The sequence below is a fragment of the Montipora capricornis genome, chromosome 12 (genome assembly GCF_036669925.1).
Source record: "Montipora capricornis isolate CH-2021 chromosome 12, ASM3666992v2, whole genome shotgun sequence".
NCBI classification, from domain to species: Eukaryota; Metazoa; Cnidaria; class Anthozoa; order Scleractinia; family Acroporidae; genus Montipora; species Montipora capricornis.
The window spans coordinates 18,514,539-18,535,948 of NC_090894.1; the positions used below are offsets into that span (position 1 = coordinate 18,514,539).

General features: G+C 40.3%; 1 protein-coding gene across 1 annotated transcript in view; it reads right to left on the bottom strand.

The window, feature by feature from the left end:
* LOC138027634 (neuroblast differentiation-associated protein AHNAK-like) overlaps window positions 1-19,578 on the bottom strand; it is a 20,206-nt gene extending 628 nt beyond the window's left edge. Inside the window, exons 1-6 of the mRNA XM_068875189.1 lie at window positions 19,291-19,578; window positions 19,046-19,195; window positions 15,662-16,053; window positions 14,800-14,947; window positions 14,509-14,643; window positions 1-12,152 (exon numbers count right to left, since the gene is read on the bottom strand). The exon at window positions 1-12,152 is cut by the window's left edge and continues 628 nt beyond it. Coding sequence (XP_068731290.1) covers window positions 697-12,152; window positions 14,509-14,643; window positions 14,800-14,947; window positions 15,662-16,053; window positions 19,046-19,195; window positions 19,291-19,468 — 12,459 coding nt within the window. The 5' untranslated portion in view covers window positions 19,469-19,578 and the 3' untranslated portion in view covers window positions 1-696. The remainder of the gene's footprint in view (window positions 12,153-14,508; window positions 14,644-14,799; window positions 14,948-15,661; window positions 16,054-19,045; window positions 19,196-19,290) is intronic.
* Between the last annotated feature and the right edge of the window lie 1,832 nt (window positions 19,579-21,410).

Sequence of the window (21,410 nt, forward strand, 5' to 3'; positions counted from 1 at the left end):
ACAGATTTTGAGAAACTTTTCAAAAGGGAGAGATAAATAAGAATAAGAAACTATTCATGTTTTCAAAGTAAGGAGCATCTTATTTCCCTGTTTGCCGTTTCACATTAACGCAATGTTAAATCTCTTTATTCTATTTCATCTAAAATTGGTATTTACAAAATCAACGTAGCAGTTGACTTCCTCTACGTGAAAAAATTCATGCATACTTAAAGTTTACTCTAAGCAAATTTCTTTCAGTATTACCTGTTAAACAGAAATTGCCCTATTTTCTTTTGCTTACCTTAAGTTTATTTTCGAGTGGACTTCACGGTCAGAATATGGTGAAGTGATAAAGTAAGTAACTTCATACCCAGTCAGAGTCGAAGTTAATAATGTTAATAAAATGTCCCAGAATCATATATGCATAACTAATACTGAAACTATAGTTCCGATAGGGGTAGGGTATTGTCAAGTTTTTAAGACTGGCCAGTTTTAGGTTGATATACGTAATTAGACGTTATAAATGTCTGGACGTAATGAAAGCCTTAAAATTACATATATTTGTCCATCGAGAGTACGTTTTTCGTGTCTATTTTCCGCCAAGCATTTGCATATGGCAGGCATTTAAAAAGCAATTTGGTCAGGCGCCCTGAGGGTCAGTATGATGTTATTTCTGATCGTTTATAAGTCAGCAAGTTTTAATGTTCATGCTTTTTTTCATTTATCCCAAAACGAACGTAAACTGCTCACAGATGCTCTTCCAGGCTCCTGGTTGCTTTTTTCATCTTGACTTTTTTCTGTGCCAACACGGAAAACTACTTGCCCTGTTTGGATTCGACTTTCGCTAGAGTAACTTGGTCTGTCCTTACGGGCTGAGGGTCTTAATTCTTTGACGTGTGGTACCTTAGACAAGCTTAAGCCGCGATTTTGAGTCGAACTAAGTTCTTTTTCTGGAGACTTTGCAGATGACGAGTACTGCTGACCTTTCTGAAGTCCTTTGGAGTAATGTCTCATCCAGGGATCGTCATCGTCGTTGTGGAATTCCAAATTGCGAGCTTTCACTTGAGAAGCATCACTCTCAAATGTCGGAGTAATGTTATCGTTGGTAGGCTCGTTTAGATCACTAATTTGAACGGGAACACTGACTGTTTCAAACTTAGTCGGTTTTAGGGACACGTGAAACACAGTTCTCTCAAGCTTTGATTCCGAATTGTCTTTTTCTTCGTGGACTTTTTCTTCGTGGACTATTTCCTTTGCTTTTGGTTCTTCTGTCTTCTCAGAGTCGGTTTCGTTTTCATCGTCGTCCATCACAGGCGTCTCTATCAAATATCCCTGCATTAACTCCCAGAGACGAGAGTTAGAGTTGGATCTTCGCCTTGTGCTGTCGTTGTAGCTGTTTTCAGTAGGAGTTGTGGCTTTGTCATCTTCGCTTCTCGTGGAATTCGTTCTTGGCCTACGTTCCTCTTTCGGTTGATCAAACGAAGCTTTTAAAGCTGTGATGTCTGGTTTATCTTTTTCAAATGCGTGAGACACTATCCATTCGTCATCTGTCATCTTCAAAGCGTGTGCATTGGTGGTAAAGACATCGTTTGTTTCGGGGTATTCAAGTTGAAAATCATGAGTTGCTTCGCTCAATTCAACAGCCGTGTTAATGGAAACAAAGGGGCAATCCTCCTCTTGGTCGTCATCGTAAAGGATTCTTTTTGTAGAACGTTGCACAACAGTAGGCATGACTTCTGGGATTTCAAAGCTCTCTCCATGTATTACGGGCTTTTCTGGAGCAGTAACATTGTATACCGTTTCAAAGGTGTGTGATTTTAAGTCCCATGTTGGAGAAGCATGGCCTTCTTTTGCACTTGATACAAAGTCCTCTCGATTTCCTCCGTCTACTTTTGCAATCTCATGTGGCGCTATCTCAACAGATATGTTAGGTTTAAATTTAACAACGGGTGTGATATCGTCTTGTTGTACGTGGTTATCGCTGACCTTTTCATTGGTTGTAAAGACATCGTTTGTTTCGGGGTATTCAAGTTGAAAATCATTAGCTGCTTCACTCAATTCAGCATCCATGTTAATGGCAACAAAGGGGCAATCCTCCTCTTGGTCATCATCATGAAGGATTCTTTTTGTAGAACGTCGCACAACAGTAGGCATGACTTCTGGGATTTCAAAGCTCTCTCCATGTATGACGTCGGGCTTTTCTGGAGCAGTAACATGGTATACGGTTTGATAGGTGTGGGATTTTAAGTCCCATGTTGGAGAAGCATGGCCTTCTTTTGCAGTTGATACAAAGTCCTCTCGATTTCCTCCGTCTACTTTTGCATTGTCATGTGGCGCTATCTCAACAGATATGTTAGGTTTAAATTTAACAACGGGTGTGATATCGTCTTGTTGTACGTGGTTATCGCTGACTTTTTCATTGGTGGCAAAGACATCGTTTGTTTCGGGGTATTCAAGTTGAAAATCATTAGCTGCTTCACTCAATTCAGCATCCATGTTAATGGAAACAAAGGGGCAATCCTCCTCTTGGTCATCATCATGAAGGATTCTTTTTGTAGAACGTTGCACAACAGTAGGCATGACTTCTGGGATTTCAAAGCTCTCTCCATGTATGACGTCGGGCTTTTCTGGAGCAGTAACATGGTATACGGTTTCATAGGAGTGGGATTTTAAGTCCCATGTTGGAGAAGCATGGCCTTCTTTTGCAGTTGATACAAAGTCCTCTCGATTTCCTCCGTCTACTTTTGCATTGTCATGTGGCGCTATCTCAACAGATATGTTAGGTTTAAATTTAACAACGGGTGTGATATCGTCTTGTTGTACGTGGTTATCGCTGACTTTTTCATTGGTGGCAAAGACATCGTTTGTTTCGGGGTATTCAAGTTGAAAATCATTAGCTGCTTCACTCAATTCAACATCCATGTTAATGGAAACAAAGGGGCAATCCTCCTCTTGGTCATCATCATGAAGGATTCTTTTTGTAGAACGACGCACAACAGTAGGCATGACTTCTGGGATTTCAAAGCTCTCTCCATGTATTACGGGCTTTTCTGGAGGGGTAACATGGTATACGGTTTGATAGGTGTGTGATTTTAAGTCCCATGTTGGAGAAGCATGGCCTTCTTTTGTAGTTGATACAAAGTCTTCTCGACCACCTCCATCTACGTTTGCATTGTCTTGAGGCGCTATCTCAACAGATATGTTGGGTTTAAATTTAACAACGGGTGTTATATCGTCTTCTTTTACGTGGTAATCGCTGACCTTTTCATTGGATGGGTTTTTTAACGGATATTCAAGATGGTAAGGTCCTTCATCTTGTAGTTCACTGTGCTGAATGTCGACATTTTGTTGTTCATGGTGGTCGTCAATTGTTGTTCCAACATTGTCAAACTCTGGTCTTTTAAAGGAGCGATATACTACGATCACTGGATGTTCGTCTACAGTTGCCTGAGAGGAAGGACGATTGTCATGTGTGGAAGGCGAATGTTTTCTTTCGGAAACTTCCTTATCTGAGGAAGATGAAGAGCTAGTTGAACTTTTCCGTTCAGTCTGTCCTCTGTTAAGAGACCCTGGGTATCTGGACTCCACGCTTGGTACACCCATTCCAGCACCATCCTCCTGATAATGTGCTGCAGGCCCAGCGAAGTCCTCATGAGGCTCTATGATATATTTTTGGTGGTTGTTAAGGTATTCCACTTGATAAAGCATCGATGCTTTGGAATTTTCAACAGACAGCTCTGGCGCCTCTTCATCTGAAGAGGAGCTCCCCGAACTTTCCTGCTGTTTAAGTTCAGTTTCTTGGTTCACTGTGAAGGAAAGGACTGTGGGAATGCCGGTGGGTACTTGTTCAGGTTCTTTCTTTTCAGCACTTGCAAAATATGTTGTCGGAATTGCTATGTGTTCAAGATTGTATTTGACTGGTTCACTGACACCGTAGCTTGATCTGGAATCCCCGAGATCGTTGTTTATTGGCGTTACAAAATGAAAATTCTTTCGAACTTGGTCTTCTTTTCTTTCATTTTCATCACTGGAAGAGGACGAACTTGTTGAAGACGCCTTTTTACTCTCATGCTGCTTGGTCTCCGTTCCATCTTCTTTCGAAGATTCTGAGCTTGTTGAATCTTTTCTCAGTGACTTAAATAGTCGCCACTTCTTCTTTTTTCGCTTTGACTTCTCTTTGTCCACTTCAGCGTCACTCATTTTGTCGCTCTCTTCATCAGAAGAAGAAGAGCTGGTAGAAATTCTAGATTCATGAACCTCATCCAACTTGCCTTGCACAGAGGGATTAAGGGCAGTTCCAGCTTCAAAGGAAATATCTTTTTGAGGGAGTTGTGTGGAACTCATAAATTTTAATTTTGGCGCAGGTAAATCTTGGGCTTTTTCCTCATCGTTGTGTTCTCCACCGTCACTGGAATTAGATGATGATGATGAACGATTTAAATCTTTTGTCTCCGGGAAGTCCTCTTGGTCCATGACGAGGTTTGAGACTAACAGAGAAGGAGTGTGCAGAGTATGTGGGTCTAAGGTGATGTTTGTTTCAGGAAGTTCTGTAGATCTCATGGTTACCTCTGCTGCTGGTAAATCTTGGCCTTTCTTTTCGTCGTTGTACTGTACACTGTCTGATGGTGAACGCCCTGAATTCTCTATCTTTGGCAAGTCTTTGTGGCACACGACTTTTGGGTCTTCAAGCGATGAAAACAGATCTGCATTTTCCTTTCCTGTAACCTTCCCTGACAGAGCGTAATTTCTTAATGGATCTTTTGCATTTTTCTTGTTATCGACAGAAGACGATGAACTTGTTGAAGATTTCCTTCCTTTCCCTTTCTCTTTAGTTTCACCCCCCTTTGAAGATGTTGAGCTCGTTGAGCCTTTTCTGAATGCCTTGAACAACCGGAACTTTTTCTTTTTCTTTGGCTTATCCTCCGTTCCGGAATCGCTGTCAGAAGAAGTGGATGAAGATGAGCTAGTTGAACTCTTTCCTTTCTCGTTGAAACCCTTTCCTTCAGGAAATTCAATTTCAATTTTTTGATTTATTTCTCGATCTAGAGTTAATGTCCTTTTTTGCATGCGAGTATCGTCTTCTTTAAGAGAAGCTGAGCATAAAACAATGTTCTCTTCAACTTTTATCAGAGACATTCTCTTGCCACTATTTTCGGTGTCCATTCTGCTGTCAAGGTCAGAGCTAAAGACTGGTTTTTCCGAAGGGCTTGGTGACATAAGCCTTAGTTCCATGTCGGGGCGTATCTCATCATAGCGCTGAAGACTTCTAGGCTCCTGATAATCCACAAATGGACGGGGCTCTGGAGTACTTTGAAGCTGGAGATTACTGTCATTAGCAGTGATTATTTTGCCATCCAGGGGCTCAGTATCTAGTTCTAAAGTGGTATCAGGTCCTGTAAAGTTCGTTGTCGATTTGTTCAATTTCCAATCAAAAGGTGCTTTGCCTTCTGAAATATCGAGATCATAATCTAGGTCTGTTTTTTCCATGTCCAGCCCCTTCACTTGTAATGATGATTTTCTTTCTGGAATGCTTACACCTGGGGGATTTGCATCTATGTCTAACCTTCCATTGGATCGTTCTTTTTCCAGTCCATCAAGGTTCAGTCCAATGTCTATTTCTTTCCCGGAAGAATTAAGATGTGGCATATTGGCTTCATAGCTCAGGTCACCTACGGGGATATCTGGTATGTCCATGTCTGACCTGTTTACAGCAAGTGATGGCCTCGTTGTGGGAACGTCTAAGCCTGAGAGATCGGGATCAGGTCCTCTTACGTTGTTGTCAAGTTCATCTATACCACATTCAACGTTTGTTTTCTTCGTAGAAACACCGATATCTGGCATATTGGCATTAAACTGGGCTTTGGGTGCATCATTGTCAAACTTTGTCTCGTCAACTGAAGGTTTTAATGCTGGTAAATCTGTATCAGGCAGATTGAAGTCAAGGTCTATTGTTTCTTTGGGTCCTAGGATGTTTAGATTAGAAAAGCCCCAGTCTGCTTCGCCCAATGAAATATGAGTGTCTGTGTCTTGTCTCCAGGTACCAAATTCAATTTCGTCTTTCCCAGTTGAAGCTCCGGGGATTTCAGGGGACTTGTGTGAAAAGGTCGGTCCACGTACTTCTATTGTTCCATTTTCTACGTCTTTTGGAAAGTCCAACTGGTGCGTCTTCAGGTCGAGCTCTGTACTTCCTGATGGAAGTTCAATCTTCGATGGGGTTGACTCAAACGTTGGAGGATGAAGGTTTGTCCCACCACTTGTAGACGGGAAGGTACCAGCGACAAAGCTTGATTCTTCCATGCCTGCGTAAGGCCCTTGTAAAGAAAACTCGTATTTTCCTTTTGTCTTCCGATATGGCTCATCTTTATCAAGGCTACCAGCACATGAGAAGCAATTAGCACCTTTAACTGTCCCAGATGGCGGACTTAATTCAGCTGCTGCCATATCTGCTGAAGCTTTCGGGTCCCTTACCTCTCCATCTGGATCATCTGGTGCAGACATTTTTGTAAGTGATTTCCCTTTTGGTGTTCTAACACTTGCATCTAATCTCACGTCTGCTTTCCCTGCCTGCATATATTTTGGTCCTGCAAAGTCAAACTCCCGTCCTGAAACCTTGGGTCCCGCTCCATTGACATTATTGTCAACCTCATCAAAGCCGATCTTTGGAACTTGGACGTCAATGTTAGGCTCAGAAACATCCATTTTTGTTCCACTGCTGTAAGACGCAGAAACACCAGCACCTGTTTCCCGGATTTTAAGTTGCGTTAGGTCAGGATTAGAACCACGAAATCTTGGAACATCAGCATCAACATCTGGACCAGAGAAATCTGAACTTAGTTCTTCAATCTCAGAGTCAACTTTAGGGTTATTCATGCCCACACTCATAGCACCGGGTTGTTTAAATCCATTAAACTCAGGTCCTTTGATATCAAACCCTGTCTCTCTTTTTGCTGTTTTGTAAGGTTCGTCTTTGTCAGCACCACCTGCACAGGAGAAACAGTTTGCTCCCCTTTTCTTTGTGGAAGGCAAACCCAACTCTGTAGATAGTTTATGAACTGTTTCCTTTTGACTTCTATGTTTACCGGCTGACGAGTCAAAACCGGGCCCTGAAAAATCTGTATTAATACTTGCTTCGGGTGCATCTATTTCGGGTAAATTGGCATCCAAGTATGCTTTTGGTCGTCTAGTTGAAATTTCTAGTTCCCCTCCATTTTTAACCGCGGGTGTTGACTCTTGTCCTTCCCCAGAGGGTCCTGCAGAAATATCAAGGTTTGGCTCACTGATAAAAACGTCAGGTCTCGAAATACCAATATTTGGACCTCGGATATCATCGCCAGGCCCAGAGAAAGCTGGATTTGGACGATTGCTCTCAAAATCCGGTTTAGCAATATCTATTTTTAGTCCAGTGGCATCGTCCTTTGGTCCAGAAACACCTGAAAGGACAGTTGTGGGTTGCATTGATCCATCAACCTCGGGTCCATTTAAATCAAACGCTGTTTGTCCTCTGGTTGTTTTGTATGGCTCATCTTTCTCAGCACCCCCTGCACAAGAGAAACAATTTGCTCTCTTTTTCTTTGTGGAAGGCAAACCAAACTCTGCAGGTGGTTTATGAACGGTTTCGTTTTGGCTTCGAAATTTACCAGCTGACGAGTCAAAACCCGGCCCTGAAAAATCTGTTTTAATTCTTCCTTCGGGTGCATCTATTTCGGGTAAGTTGGCATCCAAATCTGCTTTTGGTCGTCTAGTCGAAATTTCTAGTTCCTCTCCATTTTTAACCGCGGGTTGGGACCCTAGTCCTGCTTCCAAAGCTTCTGCAGAAATATCAAGGTTTGGCTCACTGACACCAAAGTCAGGTCTCGAAATACCATTGTTTGGTCCGCGGATATCAACACCAGGCCCAGAGAAAGCTGGATTTGGACTATCGCTCTCAAAATCCGGTTTAGAAATATCTATTTTTAGTCCAGTCACATCGCCCTTTGGTCCAGAAACACCTGAAAGGACTGTAGTGGGCTGCATTGATCCATCAACCTCGGGTCCATTTAAATCAAACGCTGTTTGTCCTCTGGTTGTTTTGTATGGCTCATCTTTCTCAGCGCCCCCTGCACAAGAGAAACAATTTGCTCTCTTTTTCTTTGTGGAAGGCAAACCAAACTCTGCAGGTGGTTTATGAACTGCTTCGTTTTGGCTTCGAAATTTACCAGCTGACGAGTCAAAACCCGGCCCTGAAAAATCTGTTTTAATTCTTCCTTCGGGTGCATCTATTTCGGGTAAGTTGGCATCCAAATCTGCTTTTGGTCGTCTAGTCGAAATTTCTAGTTCCCCTCCATTTTTAACCGCGGGTTGTGACCCTAGTCCTGCTTCCAAAGCTCCTGCAGAAATATCAAGGTTTGGCTCACTGACACCAAGGTCAGGTCTTGAAATATCATTGTTTGGTCCGCGGATATCAACACCAGGCCCAGAGAAAGCTGGATTTGGACTATCGCTCTCAAAATCCGGTTTAACAATATCTACTTTTTTTAGTGCATTGGCATCGCCCTTTGGTCCAGAAATGCCTGAATGAACAGCAGTGGGCTGTATTGATCCATCAATCTCAGGTCCATTTAAATCAAATGCTGTTTGTTCTCTGGTTGTTTTGTATGGCTCATCTTTCTCGGCACCCCCTGCACAAGAGAAGCAGTTTGCTCTCTTTTTCTTTGTGGAAGGAAACACCAATTCTGCAGATTGTTTTTTAACTGTGGGCTTTGGGCCTTTCAGTGGTCCAGATGGTAAGTCGAAATCAGTCGCTGAATAATCCGCTTCTATGCTTGCTTCAGGTGCATCTATTTCGGGCAGATTGGCATTTACAGCTGCTCTTGGTTCCCTTGCCGAAATTTTCAGATTATCGCCATTTGCACTAACAGGTTTTTTCTCAGGAATGTCATACTCAGGTCCAGAGATTCTTGCGGGAAGGTCAACGTTTGACCCTGCAACATCGACTTCAGGTCCTGTAACGAAGGTTTTGGGACCTAGAGCATCAAAGTTAGGCTCTTCGACATCAATTTGAGGTCCAGCCAAATCTGACTTTCCTTGGTCGATTTCAAAGTCGGGTTTAGCAGCATTCACGTTTAGTCCACCTTCAACATTCACGTTTGGTCCAGAAACACCTGGTCTGACAGTGATGGGTTGCACTGATTCTCTAACGTCGGGTCCTCTCAAATCGAATGTTGTTTGTCCTGTGGCTGTTTTGTATGGCTCGTCCTTTTCAGCGCTACCTGCACAAGAGAAACAGTTCGCTCTCTTTCTCTTTAAAGAGGGCACACCTAATTGTGCAGATGGTTCATGGACTGTTCCCTTTTGGCCTTGTGATTGACCAGCCGGAAAATCAAGATCAGGCCCAGAGAAATCCGTTTTTACTCTTGCTTCTGGTTGATCTATCTCAGGAAGTTTAGCATTCAAAGCTGCTTCAGGTCGGCTTCCCGAAATTTCAAAATCTTCTCGGTTGTTAACAATGTTTAAGTTTGGGCCAGACTTTTCTAGAGAAAAGTCAAGATCCGGCTGACTGCCATCAAAATCAAGTTCCGAAACACCATTATGGGGTCTTTGTTTACCAATTCCAGGCACAGAAAAATCTGCATTTAATTGATCGATTTCATTGTCGGATTTAGCTACAGTCATTTTTGGTCCAATAGCACTTACTTCAGGCTCAGAAACACCTGCATCAATATCGACGGGTCGCATAGATCCATCCAATTCAGGTCCTTTCAAATCGAACGATGTCTGTCCCTTGGCTGTTTTGTATGGCTCATCTTTTTCAGCACCTCCTGTACAGGAAAAGCAATTTGCTCCCATTTTCTTTCTGGAAGGCAAACCAAATTCTGCAGAAGGTCTGTCAACTGTTGCCTTCGAACCTCGCAATTGACCTGCGGGCGATTCAAAATCCAGCCCTAAAAATTCTGTTTTTGTGCTGGCTTTGGGTGCATCTAGATTGGCATTCACAGCTGCTTTTGGTGGTCCAGTAACAAAATCTAGCTCCTCTCCATTTTCATCAATGGGTCTTGATCCTGGAATGTCCAATTCAGGTCCAGATGTTCCTGCCGAAATGTCAAGGCTCGGTCGATTGACATCAAAGTCAGGTTTCGAAACCCCACTATTGGGTCCGCGGATATCAATATGTGGCCCAGATAAATCTGTATTTAGTTGGTTGATCTCAAAATCCGGTTGTGTAGCTTTCATTCTTAGTTGCGAAGTATCACCTTTTGGTACAGAAACACCTGAATGGATAGCTCTGGGCCGTATTGATCCATCAACCTCAGATCCATTAAAATCAAGCGTTGTTTGTCCTCTTGTTGTTTTATATGGCTCATCTTTTTCAACACCTCCAACGCAGGAGAAACACTTTGCCCTCCTTTTCTTTACGGATGGCGGACCCATTTCCAATGGATAATCCGCTTTTATCATTTCTCCGTGTGCATCTATTTCGGGAAGATTTGCATTCACAGCTGCTGTTGATTCCCTTGCAGAAATTTCCATATCCTCGCCATTTGCAACAACGGGTTTGTTCTCAGAAATGTCAAATTCAAGTCCAGACATTCCTGCAGAAGTGTCAACGTTCGACCCACTGAAATAACTGCCAGGCCCTGAAGCATCGGTCTTGAATCCTTGAACACGAGGTTTTTCCCCATGCATATTAACCTGAGGTTTTGGCAAATCTAAATTTTGTTCGTCGATCTCAAGATCAGGCTTATCGACATTTATTTTTAGTCCTTGATTATCAACGTTAGGTCCAGATATATCTGCATTACTACCGCTAGGATGTATTGATTCGTCGACATCTGGCTCATTCAAATGAAACGAAGTCTCTCCTCTTGTTGTTGTATATGGTTCATCTTTTTCAACACCTCCTGCACAGGAGAAGCAGTTTTCTCTCTTTTTATTTGAAGAACGCAAACCTAAATCTGCAGATGGTTCGTTACCTTTTTTCTCCTGTTTTCGCGGTTGACCAGTTGACAGGCCAACATCATGAGCTGCCATGCTTGCCTTTATCTCCGCATCCGGTGCGTCTGAATCCGCTCGACTGGTGCCAATAGTAGGCCCAGAAACGTCTTTCATTTCCATGGCAGCATCGAATTTTGATCCATCCAACGCGTACCCCGTATTACCTTGGCTCTTTCTGTAAGGTTCGTCTTTATCACCAATTCCTGAGCATGTGAAACAATTACTATGCTTTCTCTTTGACGGAGGCAAATTCAGCTGAGCAGATGGCTCCTTCAGATCGCGTACATTACCCGTAGAATAGTCAACATCGGACTTCGCTTTGGGTGAAGTGATATCTGGAGCATTGACATCCAGTTCGACGTCTGGTTTACTGGCTTTTATGTCTAGATTTGAGTCCTCGACATCGAGATCTGAAGCAGATGAAGATGCACCAAATCCAAGTTTCCTCGTTTTAACTTCGCTTTCTGTTCCTGGGATATTAGGACCAGAGCCACTTAAATCAAATTTCTGTCCCGTTTTCAATTCTATTGAACCGCTATTCTCATCTATATCTAGATCGGGTTTTCCTCTTCTCTTTCTGTACGGTTCTTCGTGTTTGGTGCCACCTACACAAGAAAAACAGTTTCCAATCTTCTTATTGTTCGATGGTTTATCTACCCCGGCAGATAAGCTATGCATTCCGTCATTAGAGAGGTAACGTTCTGGTCTCGAAGAATTTACTTCTAGGTCTGTTTTTGGTTTTTCAGCGTTGTTTACGTCTGATCCATTTGATTCAAAATCCGTCATTTTGCCTTTTCCACTTATTGTGACATCTGACCCGTCTAAATTGATCTCTTGTTTGCCACTACGTTTCCCGTAGGGCTCATCCACGTCCCCACTCGATGTACAGGAAAGGCACTTCGCGCTCTTCTTTCTTTTCGACGGTAAATTCGCTACACCAACCGAGGGACCTCTAATATCAGTACTTGAAAGTCCATTTGGTCCAGACACGCGCATATCAAGGTTTCCTTCAGACAGATCCAATGGAGCCTTAGTCGTGCCAACGTTTGGCTCTGTTACAGTTAAGCCCATTTGCCCAAGGGTCGGGGCGTCACCTTGGACTGTTTCAAACTGGACTGTTGGGGGGCTTGCCTCAACAGATGGAGCTGCATCGACACTACAGGATTCTTCTATTGACCCTCCGGGGACATCCAAAAATCCACCTGCATGAGAAGAAAGAAACAAGTGATATAAACACATTTGGTTGTCTTTTGAAATGTATTTGTATGTGTTCAAATCTTGACATGAAAGGGAAACAAAAAACTTGATTCAAAATTCGACAAAGCTTTTGGAGTTTATTAAGTTGCGATCGCTAAAATTTTATCATGAAAAATCATTTGGGGTAGAGGATGAAAACGTGATAAACGATATGCGGGTGATCAGCAACAACAACTTTATTTAGCTAAATATGATTCTTAGTTGATGGCTTACCCCGCAAATAGCTAGAAAAAGCTAATTGAGGCAGGGCAAGCCACTTGCAAAAACACAGCTCGTAAAAGACAATAAAGTTACATAACAACACTTAATCTAACTAATTAACGATACAAGTTACTCGAGGATTAATTATTCAACAATTGTTCTACGAGGGCGCGCTGGATATGAAGTGATTCGCGCCTCGTTCGTTATAATCATTTTATATCCAACAAGCCCGAGTAGAATAATTGTTTTATTAAAAACTCCAGGATCAATAACTCTTCTTTGGTGTTCCTAGGGGTAGTATAGTCCATTTCACAGTTGTGTGTTTAGTTACCTGGCCCATGAATGAAAGTGAGGCTGGAGTTGACCTTGTTTTGATAGAAACCTCACTGCTTTTCTTATGTAAATTCTTACTTATTAGCATGACAACAACATCATTAACGTGGGAAAAGGAGGGAGGTCTGTATCGTAACAAGGTCAACACCAGCCTCACTTTCATTTAAAGGCCAGGTAACTAAGCACACAACTGTAAAGAGGTCTATTGTCGACTAAAGCATCGACTTTCTGCCTCGGTCAATTCCGGTCGAAAAGGGCTTTGGTCGGCCATTCTTTCTCAGAGCTTCAAAAATGTTTTCAGCTCGCTTTATTGCTGACGCGTTCCTTGACCATATCAGGTACAGCAGGTATATGAACTGATAGCCTGTGTCCGGCGAGCCAATGAAAATGCTGGAAATCTGATATCCTTAGTTCAGTTTTTAATAATAACAAATATCTATTAACTAAAAAAGGCCATCAAGTTTGCACGCAACTATATTACGCTAACTGATTAGAAACACAGGTTACGTGAAAATTGGCTATTTACAAAATCTATATGCTTATGAAGGTAACATAGAGTTGTAGGATTAGAAAGCAAAAAGAAAATAGTAGTAAAGATGAAAACATTATTATTCAGCTTGACCAACTTTCTTAGTTATCACAGGGATGAATATATCTTCTTTTTCCAGAATATTAAGAAGCGATGTTCGAAGAACCCTTTTAAATGTTTTCTTTGGCAAATCCCTCATATGTCATGGTATCTCATTCCACAGCTTTACCCCAAGTCGAGAGAAATAGCTTTTTTGTATCTCCAGATCGACTTAATTGAGCAGAATAATGGACCTTGTGAGTGGGTTCAAGCTGTCCAGGACCGCCTCCTTTATTCGCCGGCAGCAGAGGCATTTTTCGTTGTCATACGTCCTCGAGAGAAGAATCTTCACACAGCGTTAAAGACAACTAAATTTCGAAAAGAGGATGGTGGATATGATATTCTGCCTAAACCCATGTTTGTGCTAAAAAGGAAAGCACCTGAAAAACTTAATCTCAACCTATTCTCGAAGGTGTTTTTTTGGGACCCAGCCTGTCATTAAATGCAAGAGAATTTTTTCATCAGTCAGTACATATAGTAATAAACCTTATTATATGCTCAACAAAATATCTTGTTTCTGATTGGCCAATGGCGAATGCATAAATAGGTTATAGAGTGCAATACGGAAGTTGCTATGGAAACACCGCGGAAGCGACAAATTTGAACACCAAAGTGAAAAAAAAAAAAAGGCTGACAGTCGGTTTGCTTTGTCAAACCAAAACATCGTTGAGCAACTTAAAGAAAATGCGAAAAACAAAAACACGTTGAAAGCTTCACACACCTAGTTGAATGTCTGGCAAATATGGGCGACTGAAAGAAAACTAAACCCAAAACTGGAAGAAAATGAGCACGAACAAAGTAGCGCGTTTGAGTAATTTTGTAAAGAATATAATAAATATAAAATGGTATGAACCCGCTCGTGCATTTCGTGATTTATGGTCTTTTGAAAGTTCTCAAATTGCACTCGCCCAAGGCTAGCTCGTGCAATATGGAGAACTTTCAAAACATAACTTGTGCCCATAAATCACGAAATGCACTCTCGTTCATACGATTTCTTACACTTAACAAACGAATTAACATTGCTTCACCTTAAACGCCTTAAAAAGCAGTTGTCAAGGACAAGAAAATGACTCTCGATATTTTGACGTTCCAAATTACGGTGACAACAACAAAATACGCATCACTATACAATGACATACCTTTTTCCATATTCATTGCGTTTTTCGATAACCTCAGATTTAGCAGCGGTCTGGTGTCATCTCGAAGAAGTTCCATAGCCTTCTCGTGGGGCATACCTTCGATGGAGACACCATTAATTCCTATGATCTTGTCACCTGAAAAAAGCACAACCCAGTCTCGTTAATCCTTGACTGAACTTTGTTTAGAGAAATGAGAGGAGGAAGTTCTAAATTATGAAGTGTTTTTGAACAAAAATTAAAGAAACTTAATGGGTTAGTTAAGTACTGCCGAGGAAGGCATTGGTCACTGACCTTTATCGACGAATCCAGTTTTTGCAGCGATGCCACCTGGTGTAACCTCTCTAATAAATAAGGCAGGGGGTGGTAAAGTCTTGTCTCTCGCTATCAGCAACCCAAATCCACCTCGTCCAGGACGCTCCAGAAAGACCTCCCTGGTTTCCTATGAAGGCATCAAATACAAACTGGTGATCTATTCTGTGTCATTTCTGTTGCATTATGCTACATTTCTTCAATCAATCCTATTCAAGTGGTAAAATACACGACAATTGCACGACTCCGCTTTTTTTTTCTCACAGCCGTCGCTTGTGTCGAGAAAATTAATAAATATATGCACGCTGTGCATGTGATATTAAATTTAATTGAGCTGCAACTACCAATGTACGGCAAAACAGTTTGCTTTAGGACTGATATTGCTCTCAGATTATGGTTACATTTCTGGACCGAAGTGACGTTGAACTTAATTTGGGAGAGAGGTATGAGGGCACATTGTGACGCTTATATGAACTTAAATAGTTGCATACTGGACTTTGAACACTGGAAGTGACAAACGGAATATTGGGGTGCTTACATCTCAACAAGAGGCTTGTGATTGAAATCGCTTAAACAAGAAGACTAGAAAGACAGGGGACTTCTTTAAACCTATCGATTTACCACGTTCAGAATTTAACTAAATGATATGATTTATGTTGCTGTTCCGATAAAAGTTTCCAGAATAAGAAAAAGAACCCCCAAGAGCGGGGCTAGAATGTGACTTTGATGATGTTGCAAAAAAGCGAAATAATTTTCTCGTGAATTGAAAACAATTCTTATTCCAAAATTAAACAAACAACATTTCAAAAAGAAACTGATCTGCATGTATATAGCCTGATCTCACCAAACCGATTTCTCCTACTGCTCCGTCGTCATACTTTGGGTAGGAAGCACCCATGACGGTGACATCAACATCAGCACCTTGTAAACCACTTCCACTTCCTGGTGGTTTAATACCTGGCAGATCGAGAGCATGACCACTGGTAGAGGGAAGAACATCATCATGTCTGGAATCCCAATCCATGTCTAGTTTTACATCACTCGAACCTGATGGTTTTCTAATTCTCGATTCACCCTCCCCACCAATATTCACATTCTTGTTGTAATCAGGAGGCTTGATGGACGCACCGCCGTCCATGTCAATTTTGACTTCTCCGTCGTCGCCAGGAGGTATGTCAAGAACAACGTCGCGGCTATGACTAAACGCTGGATTGACAACACCTGATGTATTATAGGCTGCAAAACAAGATAAACATTATCGTGAAAACGATTAATTTTATTTAAAAATATATAGATATTCCCCCTCCCCATCAATATTCACATTCTTGTTGTAATCAGGAGTCAGTCAAAGGCGTACAGCATTCCTATTGCATGACCTGATTATGATAAAATCATAGCATTACAAGAATTGCATAGCTAATTAGAGGAACAAAACTCGTTCCGTTTCTCTCTTTCGCTCCAATTTACTTATCAAAAGCGTACGTATTACGATTGGATGTGCGATTTTAATATGTCACGTAAAAACTCGCAGAAGTAAAAAACAGGACTTCAAAACAACCTGCAGATGAATGCAATAGACCACAGTTTGATCTTTTTGAGCATGGTCTTCTTTCCGGTTAAAAAAAGGATGCAAAAAACTAATCTTTACACAAAACGTGTTGCACAGTATCAAGCAGGGTAAAGATATATATATATATATATATATATATATATATATATAGTCCACCCTCAAACCTCATGGTCTGAACAAAAGGTGCGAGTTTAATTCTAAGAATAGGATTCGCTATAATCAACACTATCTTGCCGCTGTATTCTATTTGTATTTTGTTTTTGATTTTATTGTATTGTATTTATGCTATAGCGGGTGTTTTTAACGTTTTTATCCATTACGTAATTCTTATGGGATTCCATGTAAAATATTTTAATTTTCTTTGCTTACTTTATTAGGTATTGTTTTACAACTTATTTAAGGTCTCCCATTTTTTGTAAACTTTATTCCAAGTAGTGATATTCGCAGTGCTGAAGCAGCCCGAATGGGCGAAACGACCCTGCATTAAAAGACAAATGCTTATGCTTTTGTATCCTTTGGATCATTTTCTCTAAGGCATCATCGTTGGCAAACCAACTTCGTTTACACATCTATATATATATATATATATGGTCTGGATAGCACAAGTGTTACTAATATTTTAAAAAATACAACCACACTTTTGAATTTTCGGAACATGTTTCGAAAATTCAAAAGTGTGGTTGTATTTTTTAAAAAATATATATATATATATATTTTTTTTTATTATTATTATTATTTTTATTTTATTTTATTTTATTATTTTTTTGCTTCTTTGTGCTTAGGTGTACTATTGTGTCTTTGTTTGTTTTTGTACGCCTAGTTTAAGCTTCTTTATCCGGGATAAAAATTTTTTTCTATTAGTTAGCAAATTTAATTGTTCTGCCTTTGACAGCATTTTCCTCTATAGTTATTTATTTATTTTGAGGTAGCTCCTTTACATTGGCTTAAAAGCCTCTCTGGGCCGCCCTCACATATTTCTTATTTCATGGCAAAAATAATAAACTGAACTGAAGTGAACTGACAAAGATAAAGAACTTGAAACACTACAGTGGTCAACTGGAGGGAGGCACTGAACTAGATAGCTATTCAAAGTGCGTGCTGCAGTTGGACTGAAGACAGACAAGCGACGAAGGAATAAAGCAAGTTTGTTTTGAAACCGGGGCAACCTGAGCCAAACCCTTCGCCTTCTCTCTCGGCGAACATCGCCGCCTAATATTTGCTTTTGACAATGTGTACTGCGTAATTATTGAATTGTTCAGATTGCAATTTGGATTTTAAAATCGACGTATTAATATTACAGGACGCGCAAAAATAAAAATCAGCATTTTTCTGTACATCACTATACACTGCACTATCTTTACGTCCAAAAAGGTGGCGAAATTCCATTGTTACATAATCAGTAAAACAAGCAAAGCGGCAGTTTAAAGAGATTTTTTTCCCCGTTGCCCGTTTTGCAAAGAACTGGATCGTCACTAAGGCGCTTTCGGAACTGCTTGAAACGTTTTTGTTATGGTTTATCACAAAAGTTTCCTTTTGTTCGGATCAGTTCCGCTAGGTCGAAGGAGGACCAGTTAATTTGCCGTCACAATTTAGTGGTCTTTCTAGAAATTCGAGATACGTAGAAAGTTCGTAATGTAAAACTGCACGCGTTTCATCTTGAGGTTTTTGGGAATGCTTGGAACTTAAGCTAACCATTTCCTTGCACTTCGATCCCTCAGAGGCTTTGGAGAATAAACCAAAATTTTTAAGATCGGCAAATCATGAAATGTTTAAAAGAATAACCAATATACAAAGAAACTGCCACAAATTTCTGCTTATGGTTGATTTATTATTATTTACTTATATTTATTTTTGGAATAATTGTGGTAAGAACATTTAAAGATCCATTTTATCGTATAACTGAAGAAGCTGGCAGTGGATTGTGGTTGTTTCATGGCATTCTGTACGTGCCCAATAAGAGGTAAATAACCAAAAAGTCCTCAACTCCACTTTTATTCTCGATTGTTCAGATTAAGTTTTAATGCTCGAATGAACTTTAAGGGGCAAATATTTTTTATGCAAATAATCCACGCACTTCTTGTTACTGACATGTTACTTGGTTGGAGAAATATTCTTCGTTGTCGACCTAGTTAACAGGCCTCCATTTCCCTCCAATGCAAAAATGTTAATTTCTATTTTTCACAAAAACTGACAAGTTTATATTTCGTTGCGGCTGACTAAGTCCGAGCAAAAATATCGCTCCAAATTATAATATTTTCAGTATTTCTATAGTTAGTCGGGGAGTAACTGCAACAGTGGTCGCAGAAGTTTATGCTGTTATCGTCTGATATGTTATTAAACGATCAATGTCTGAACCGCCGCAATCATGTCAGCAAATCATTGCACCCTTTCTAGTTAATTGTTGTTTTAAGTTAATATATTTAGAGGCAGTCCAGTGCACGATATGGACACGAGAAAAATAGCTTGCTTTTCTTGCGCCCTAACGATGCAAGCCGGAGAAATTGTAAGTAAAGCCTCCTTAATTATTCATATTATTTGTGAAGCCCAAACAACTGACTGACAAATGAAATGAATAATTAAGTATTTTATTAAACGTATTACAAAAATGTCTTCGTGCGTGATTCAATTCTGTAAGTGCATTCCTAGGCAACTGCTTACCCACAGAAGGAGCCTTTTCACTGTAGTGATCGGAAAACGTCATTGGAGTACCGTTTCCATCTAATCCGATTTGGCCACCTTTCGTCTTTCCACCAAAAGAAAATCCAGGATCACTTACACTGTCTGCCGAAGATGTGGACGATAAGGATGCTAACAAAATGAACAATGTCATTTAAAATGTTGCAGGCGAAAAGAAAGCGTTTAACGCTACTTCGGAGGATAATTTCTCTTTAATAACTTCTCACCTGATTGTCGTTGTTTGCAGTAATACCATATAGCCACAGCAACGAGAGCAATGACAACTAATGATCCGATGGTTCCAAACACAGAAGCTATGATTGCCGTAGTACACTCAGCGGCCATCACACAGCAAATATTCAGCTGACAGGTTAAGAAGAACACTAATGTACCCTTAAACGCCATGTTTTCTTTTTTACTAACGCTCAGCGAACCAGCCCCATCAAATTTTCGAGCTCAAAAACAACTGTTGGAATTTCTTGAGTCGCTCGTACGCAAATCCCTTGAGGAATATGTGTATTTTTCATCTAGAATACACTTTTGATACGGCGCTTTCGCTGCACTCTGATTGGTCAGTTAGTGTATCCGCTTCGCTAACTTTTGCATTACAAACAAGAGGGTCCATTCTGGAATGTTTGGAATAATTCCCGATTTTTGATGCTTACGGGTTCTTGGCTTCTTGCGGGACAAGAATGTTGAATGTGATAGTACACTCGCCCACACAAACGTCTACGAAAATAAAGATTGAGGTTTACTCTGCAATAAAACATAATAACAAATTGTACGCCCATCGGAGTGCTAACATTTATTGTGGATTAAGTTGTTTAAGAATTCCCGCAGCGAATACAAATGGAAAACATGCTTAAACAGTAAAAGATGCGCAAACTCTTTCTTTGGACATATCATTTGCATACTTCATTTTTATCCATTTCAGTATTTTTGCACGTTGAACTGACTGGAGATTCTCTTTTAGAGTCTACAATAAGACATTTGAAGGCGACTTCAAAGTAATATTGAGGGAATTTTTCTTGTGCATGTTACCTTCACAGCGATACATTAATTTTAAGTCACTTGAAATACCTATCATATTCGTCACAAGTTAAATGTGGTTTCGTTCCGTCGATAAACACAAGAAACGGTGAGACGTTATTGAAATTTAACTTAATGACATTTCTTCAAATTTCTTTGACTTTCAAATAAATCTGGTGTACCCTCAGTAGCTGTTAAATCTGAACCAACATGAATATTATTCACTATACAACAAAGCCCCCAACAATAGCTTTTTTGAATGAAAGAAATATATATTTGAATGAAAGGGTTAGCCTTTTTAATGGACTTTATTTTAATATTTTTCTTCCTCCCTTATTTCTTTTTACTTCTTTGATCGTGAGGGACTTGTCACAGCGTGTTGTAAGGATCAATCTAAAGTAATTAATAATTCATAACAAATTCCTCCAATTTTTTCTCGAAACAACTTCTCATAAGACTTCGTAGACATTATTTGATTTACGCCAAGTTTTAGAATATTGAAGGATTCTGAGATAATGCTTTAATGATTTTCGCACGGTTTCACGCAGGTTTGTAGGCCAAATTCTTGCTGGTAATTTGTTATACCAGATATTGTTCTTCCAAAAAATACTGACACAAATATACGATCGACTGTTGACTGTCTATTTATAAATTCGTCAACCAAGAAGGGCACATTTTCGAGAAAACAGAAGACCCAAGCTAAAGAGTGAAGCACTTTAAATCTTTACAAAAAATACGGCAAAGAATATAGTGAGAGGTTTGCTATATCACTTTATTTCTGCGAAATCATAATGGCCAATATTTAGCACAATATATATCTTTATTTCTTCCATATTTAAAGTAATATCAATATCGTATTATAGCAAAATCAATCTTTTCCGCTCCATATTCCAAATAAATATGCTGTTTATTACTATGAAAAGCCGTTGACTTTGTTCTTGAGGAACTTAAACAAGCTAGGCTCAGGGCCGTAGCCAGAAAAAAATATGACTGAGGCAATGTCCATGGTTAAATTTTCTTCCTAGGTATTTTAGGTTTTATAATGAGACAACACTGAAATCACGCTCTATTTTAAAAAATTGCGAAAAAATGACTGAGGCAAGCGACTCGGTTTGCCTCCTACTGGCTACGGCCCTGAGGCCTCTCACGTCTTAGCTTCAGTGGGGATTCGATACGACAGAAGCTCACTGAAACAAACAACGAGAAAGACGGACGGTATTTTTTAGTTAACCGAATCCTTCAGCAAAACTGAAATGAAATTATAAACACTTCTCAGTCAACTCGCAACAGTAGAGGCACGAGGTGAGAACTGCTTTCG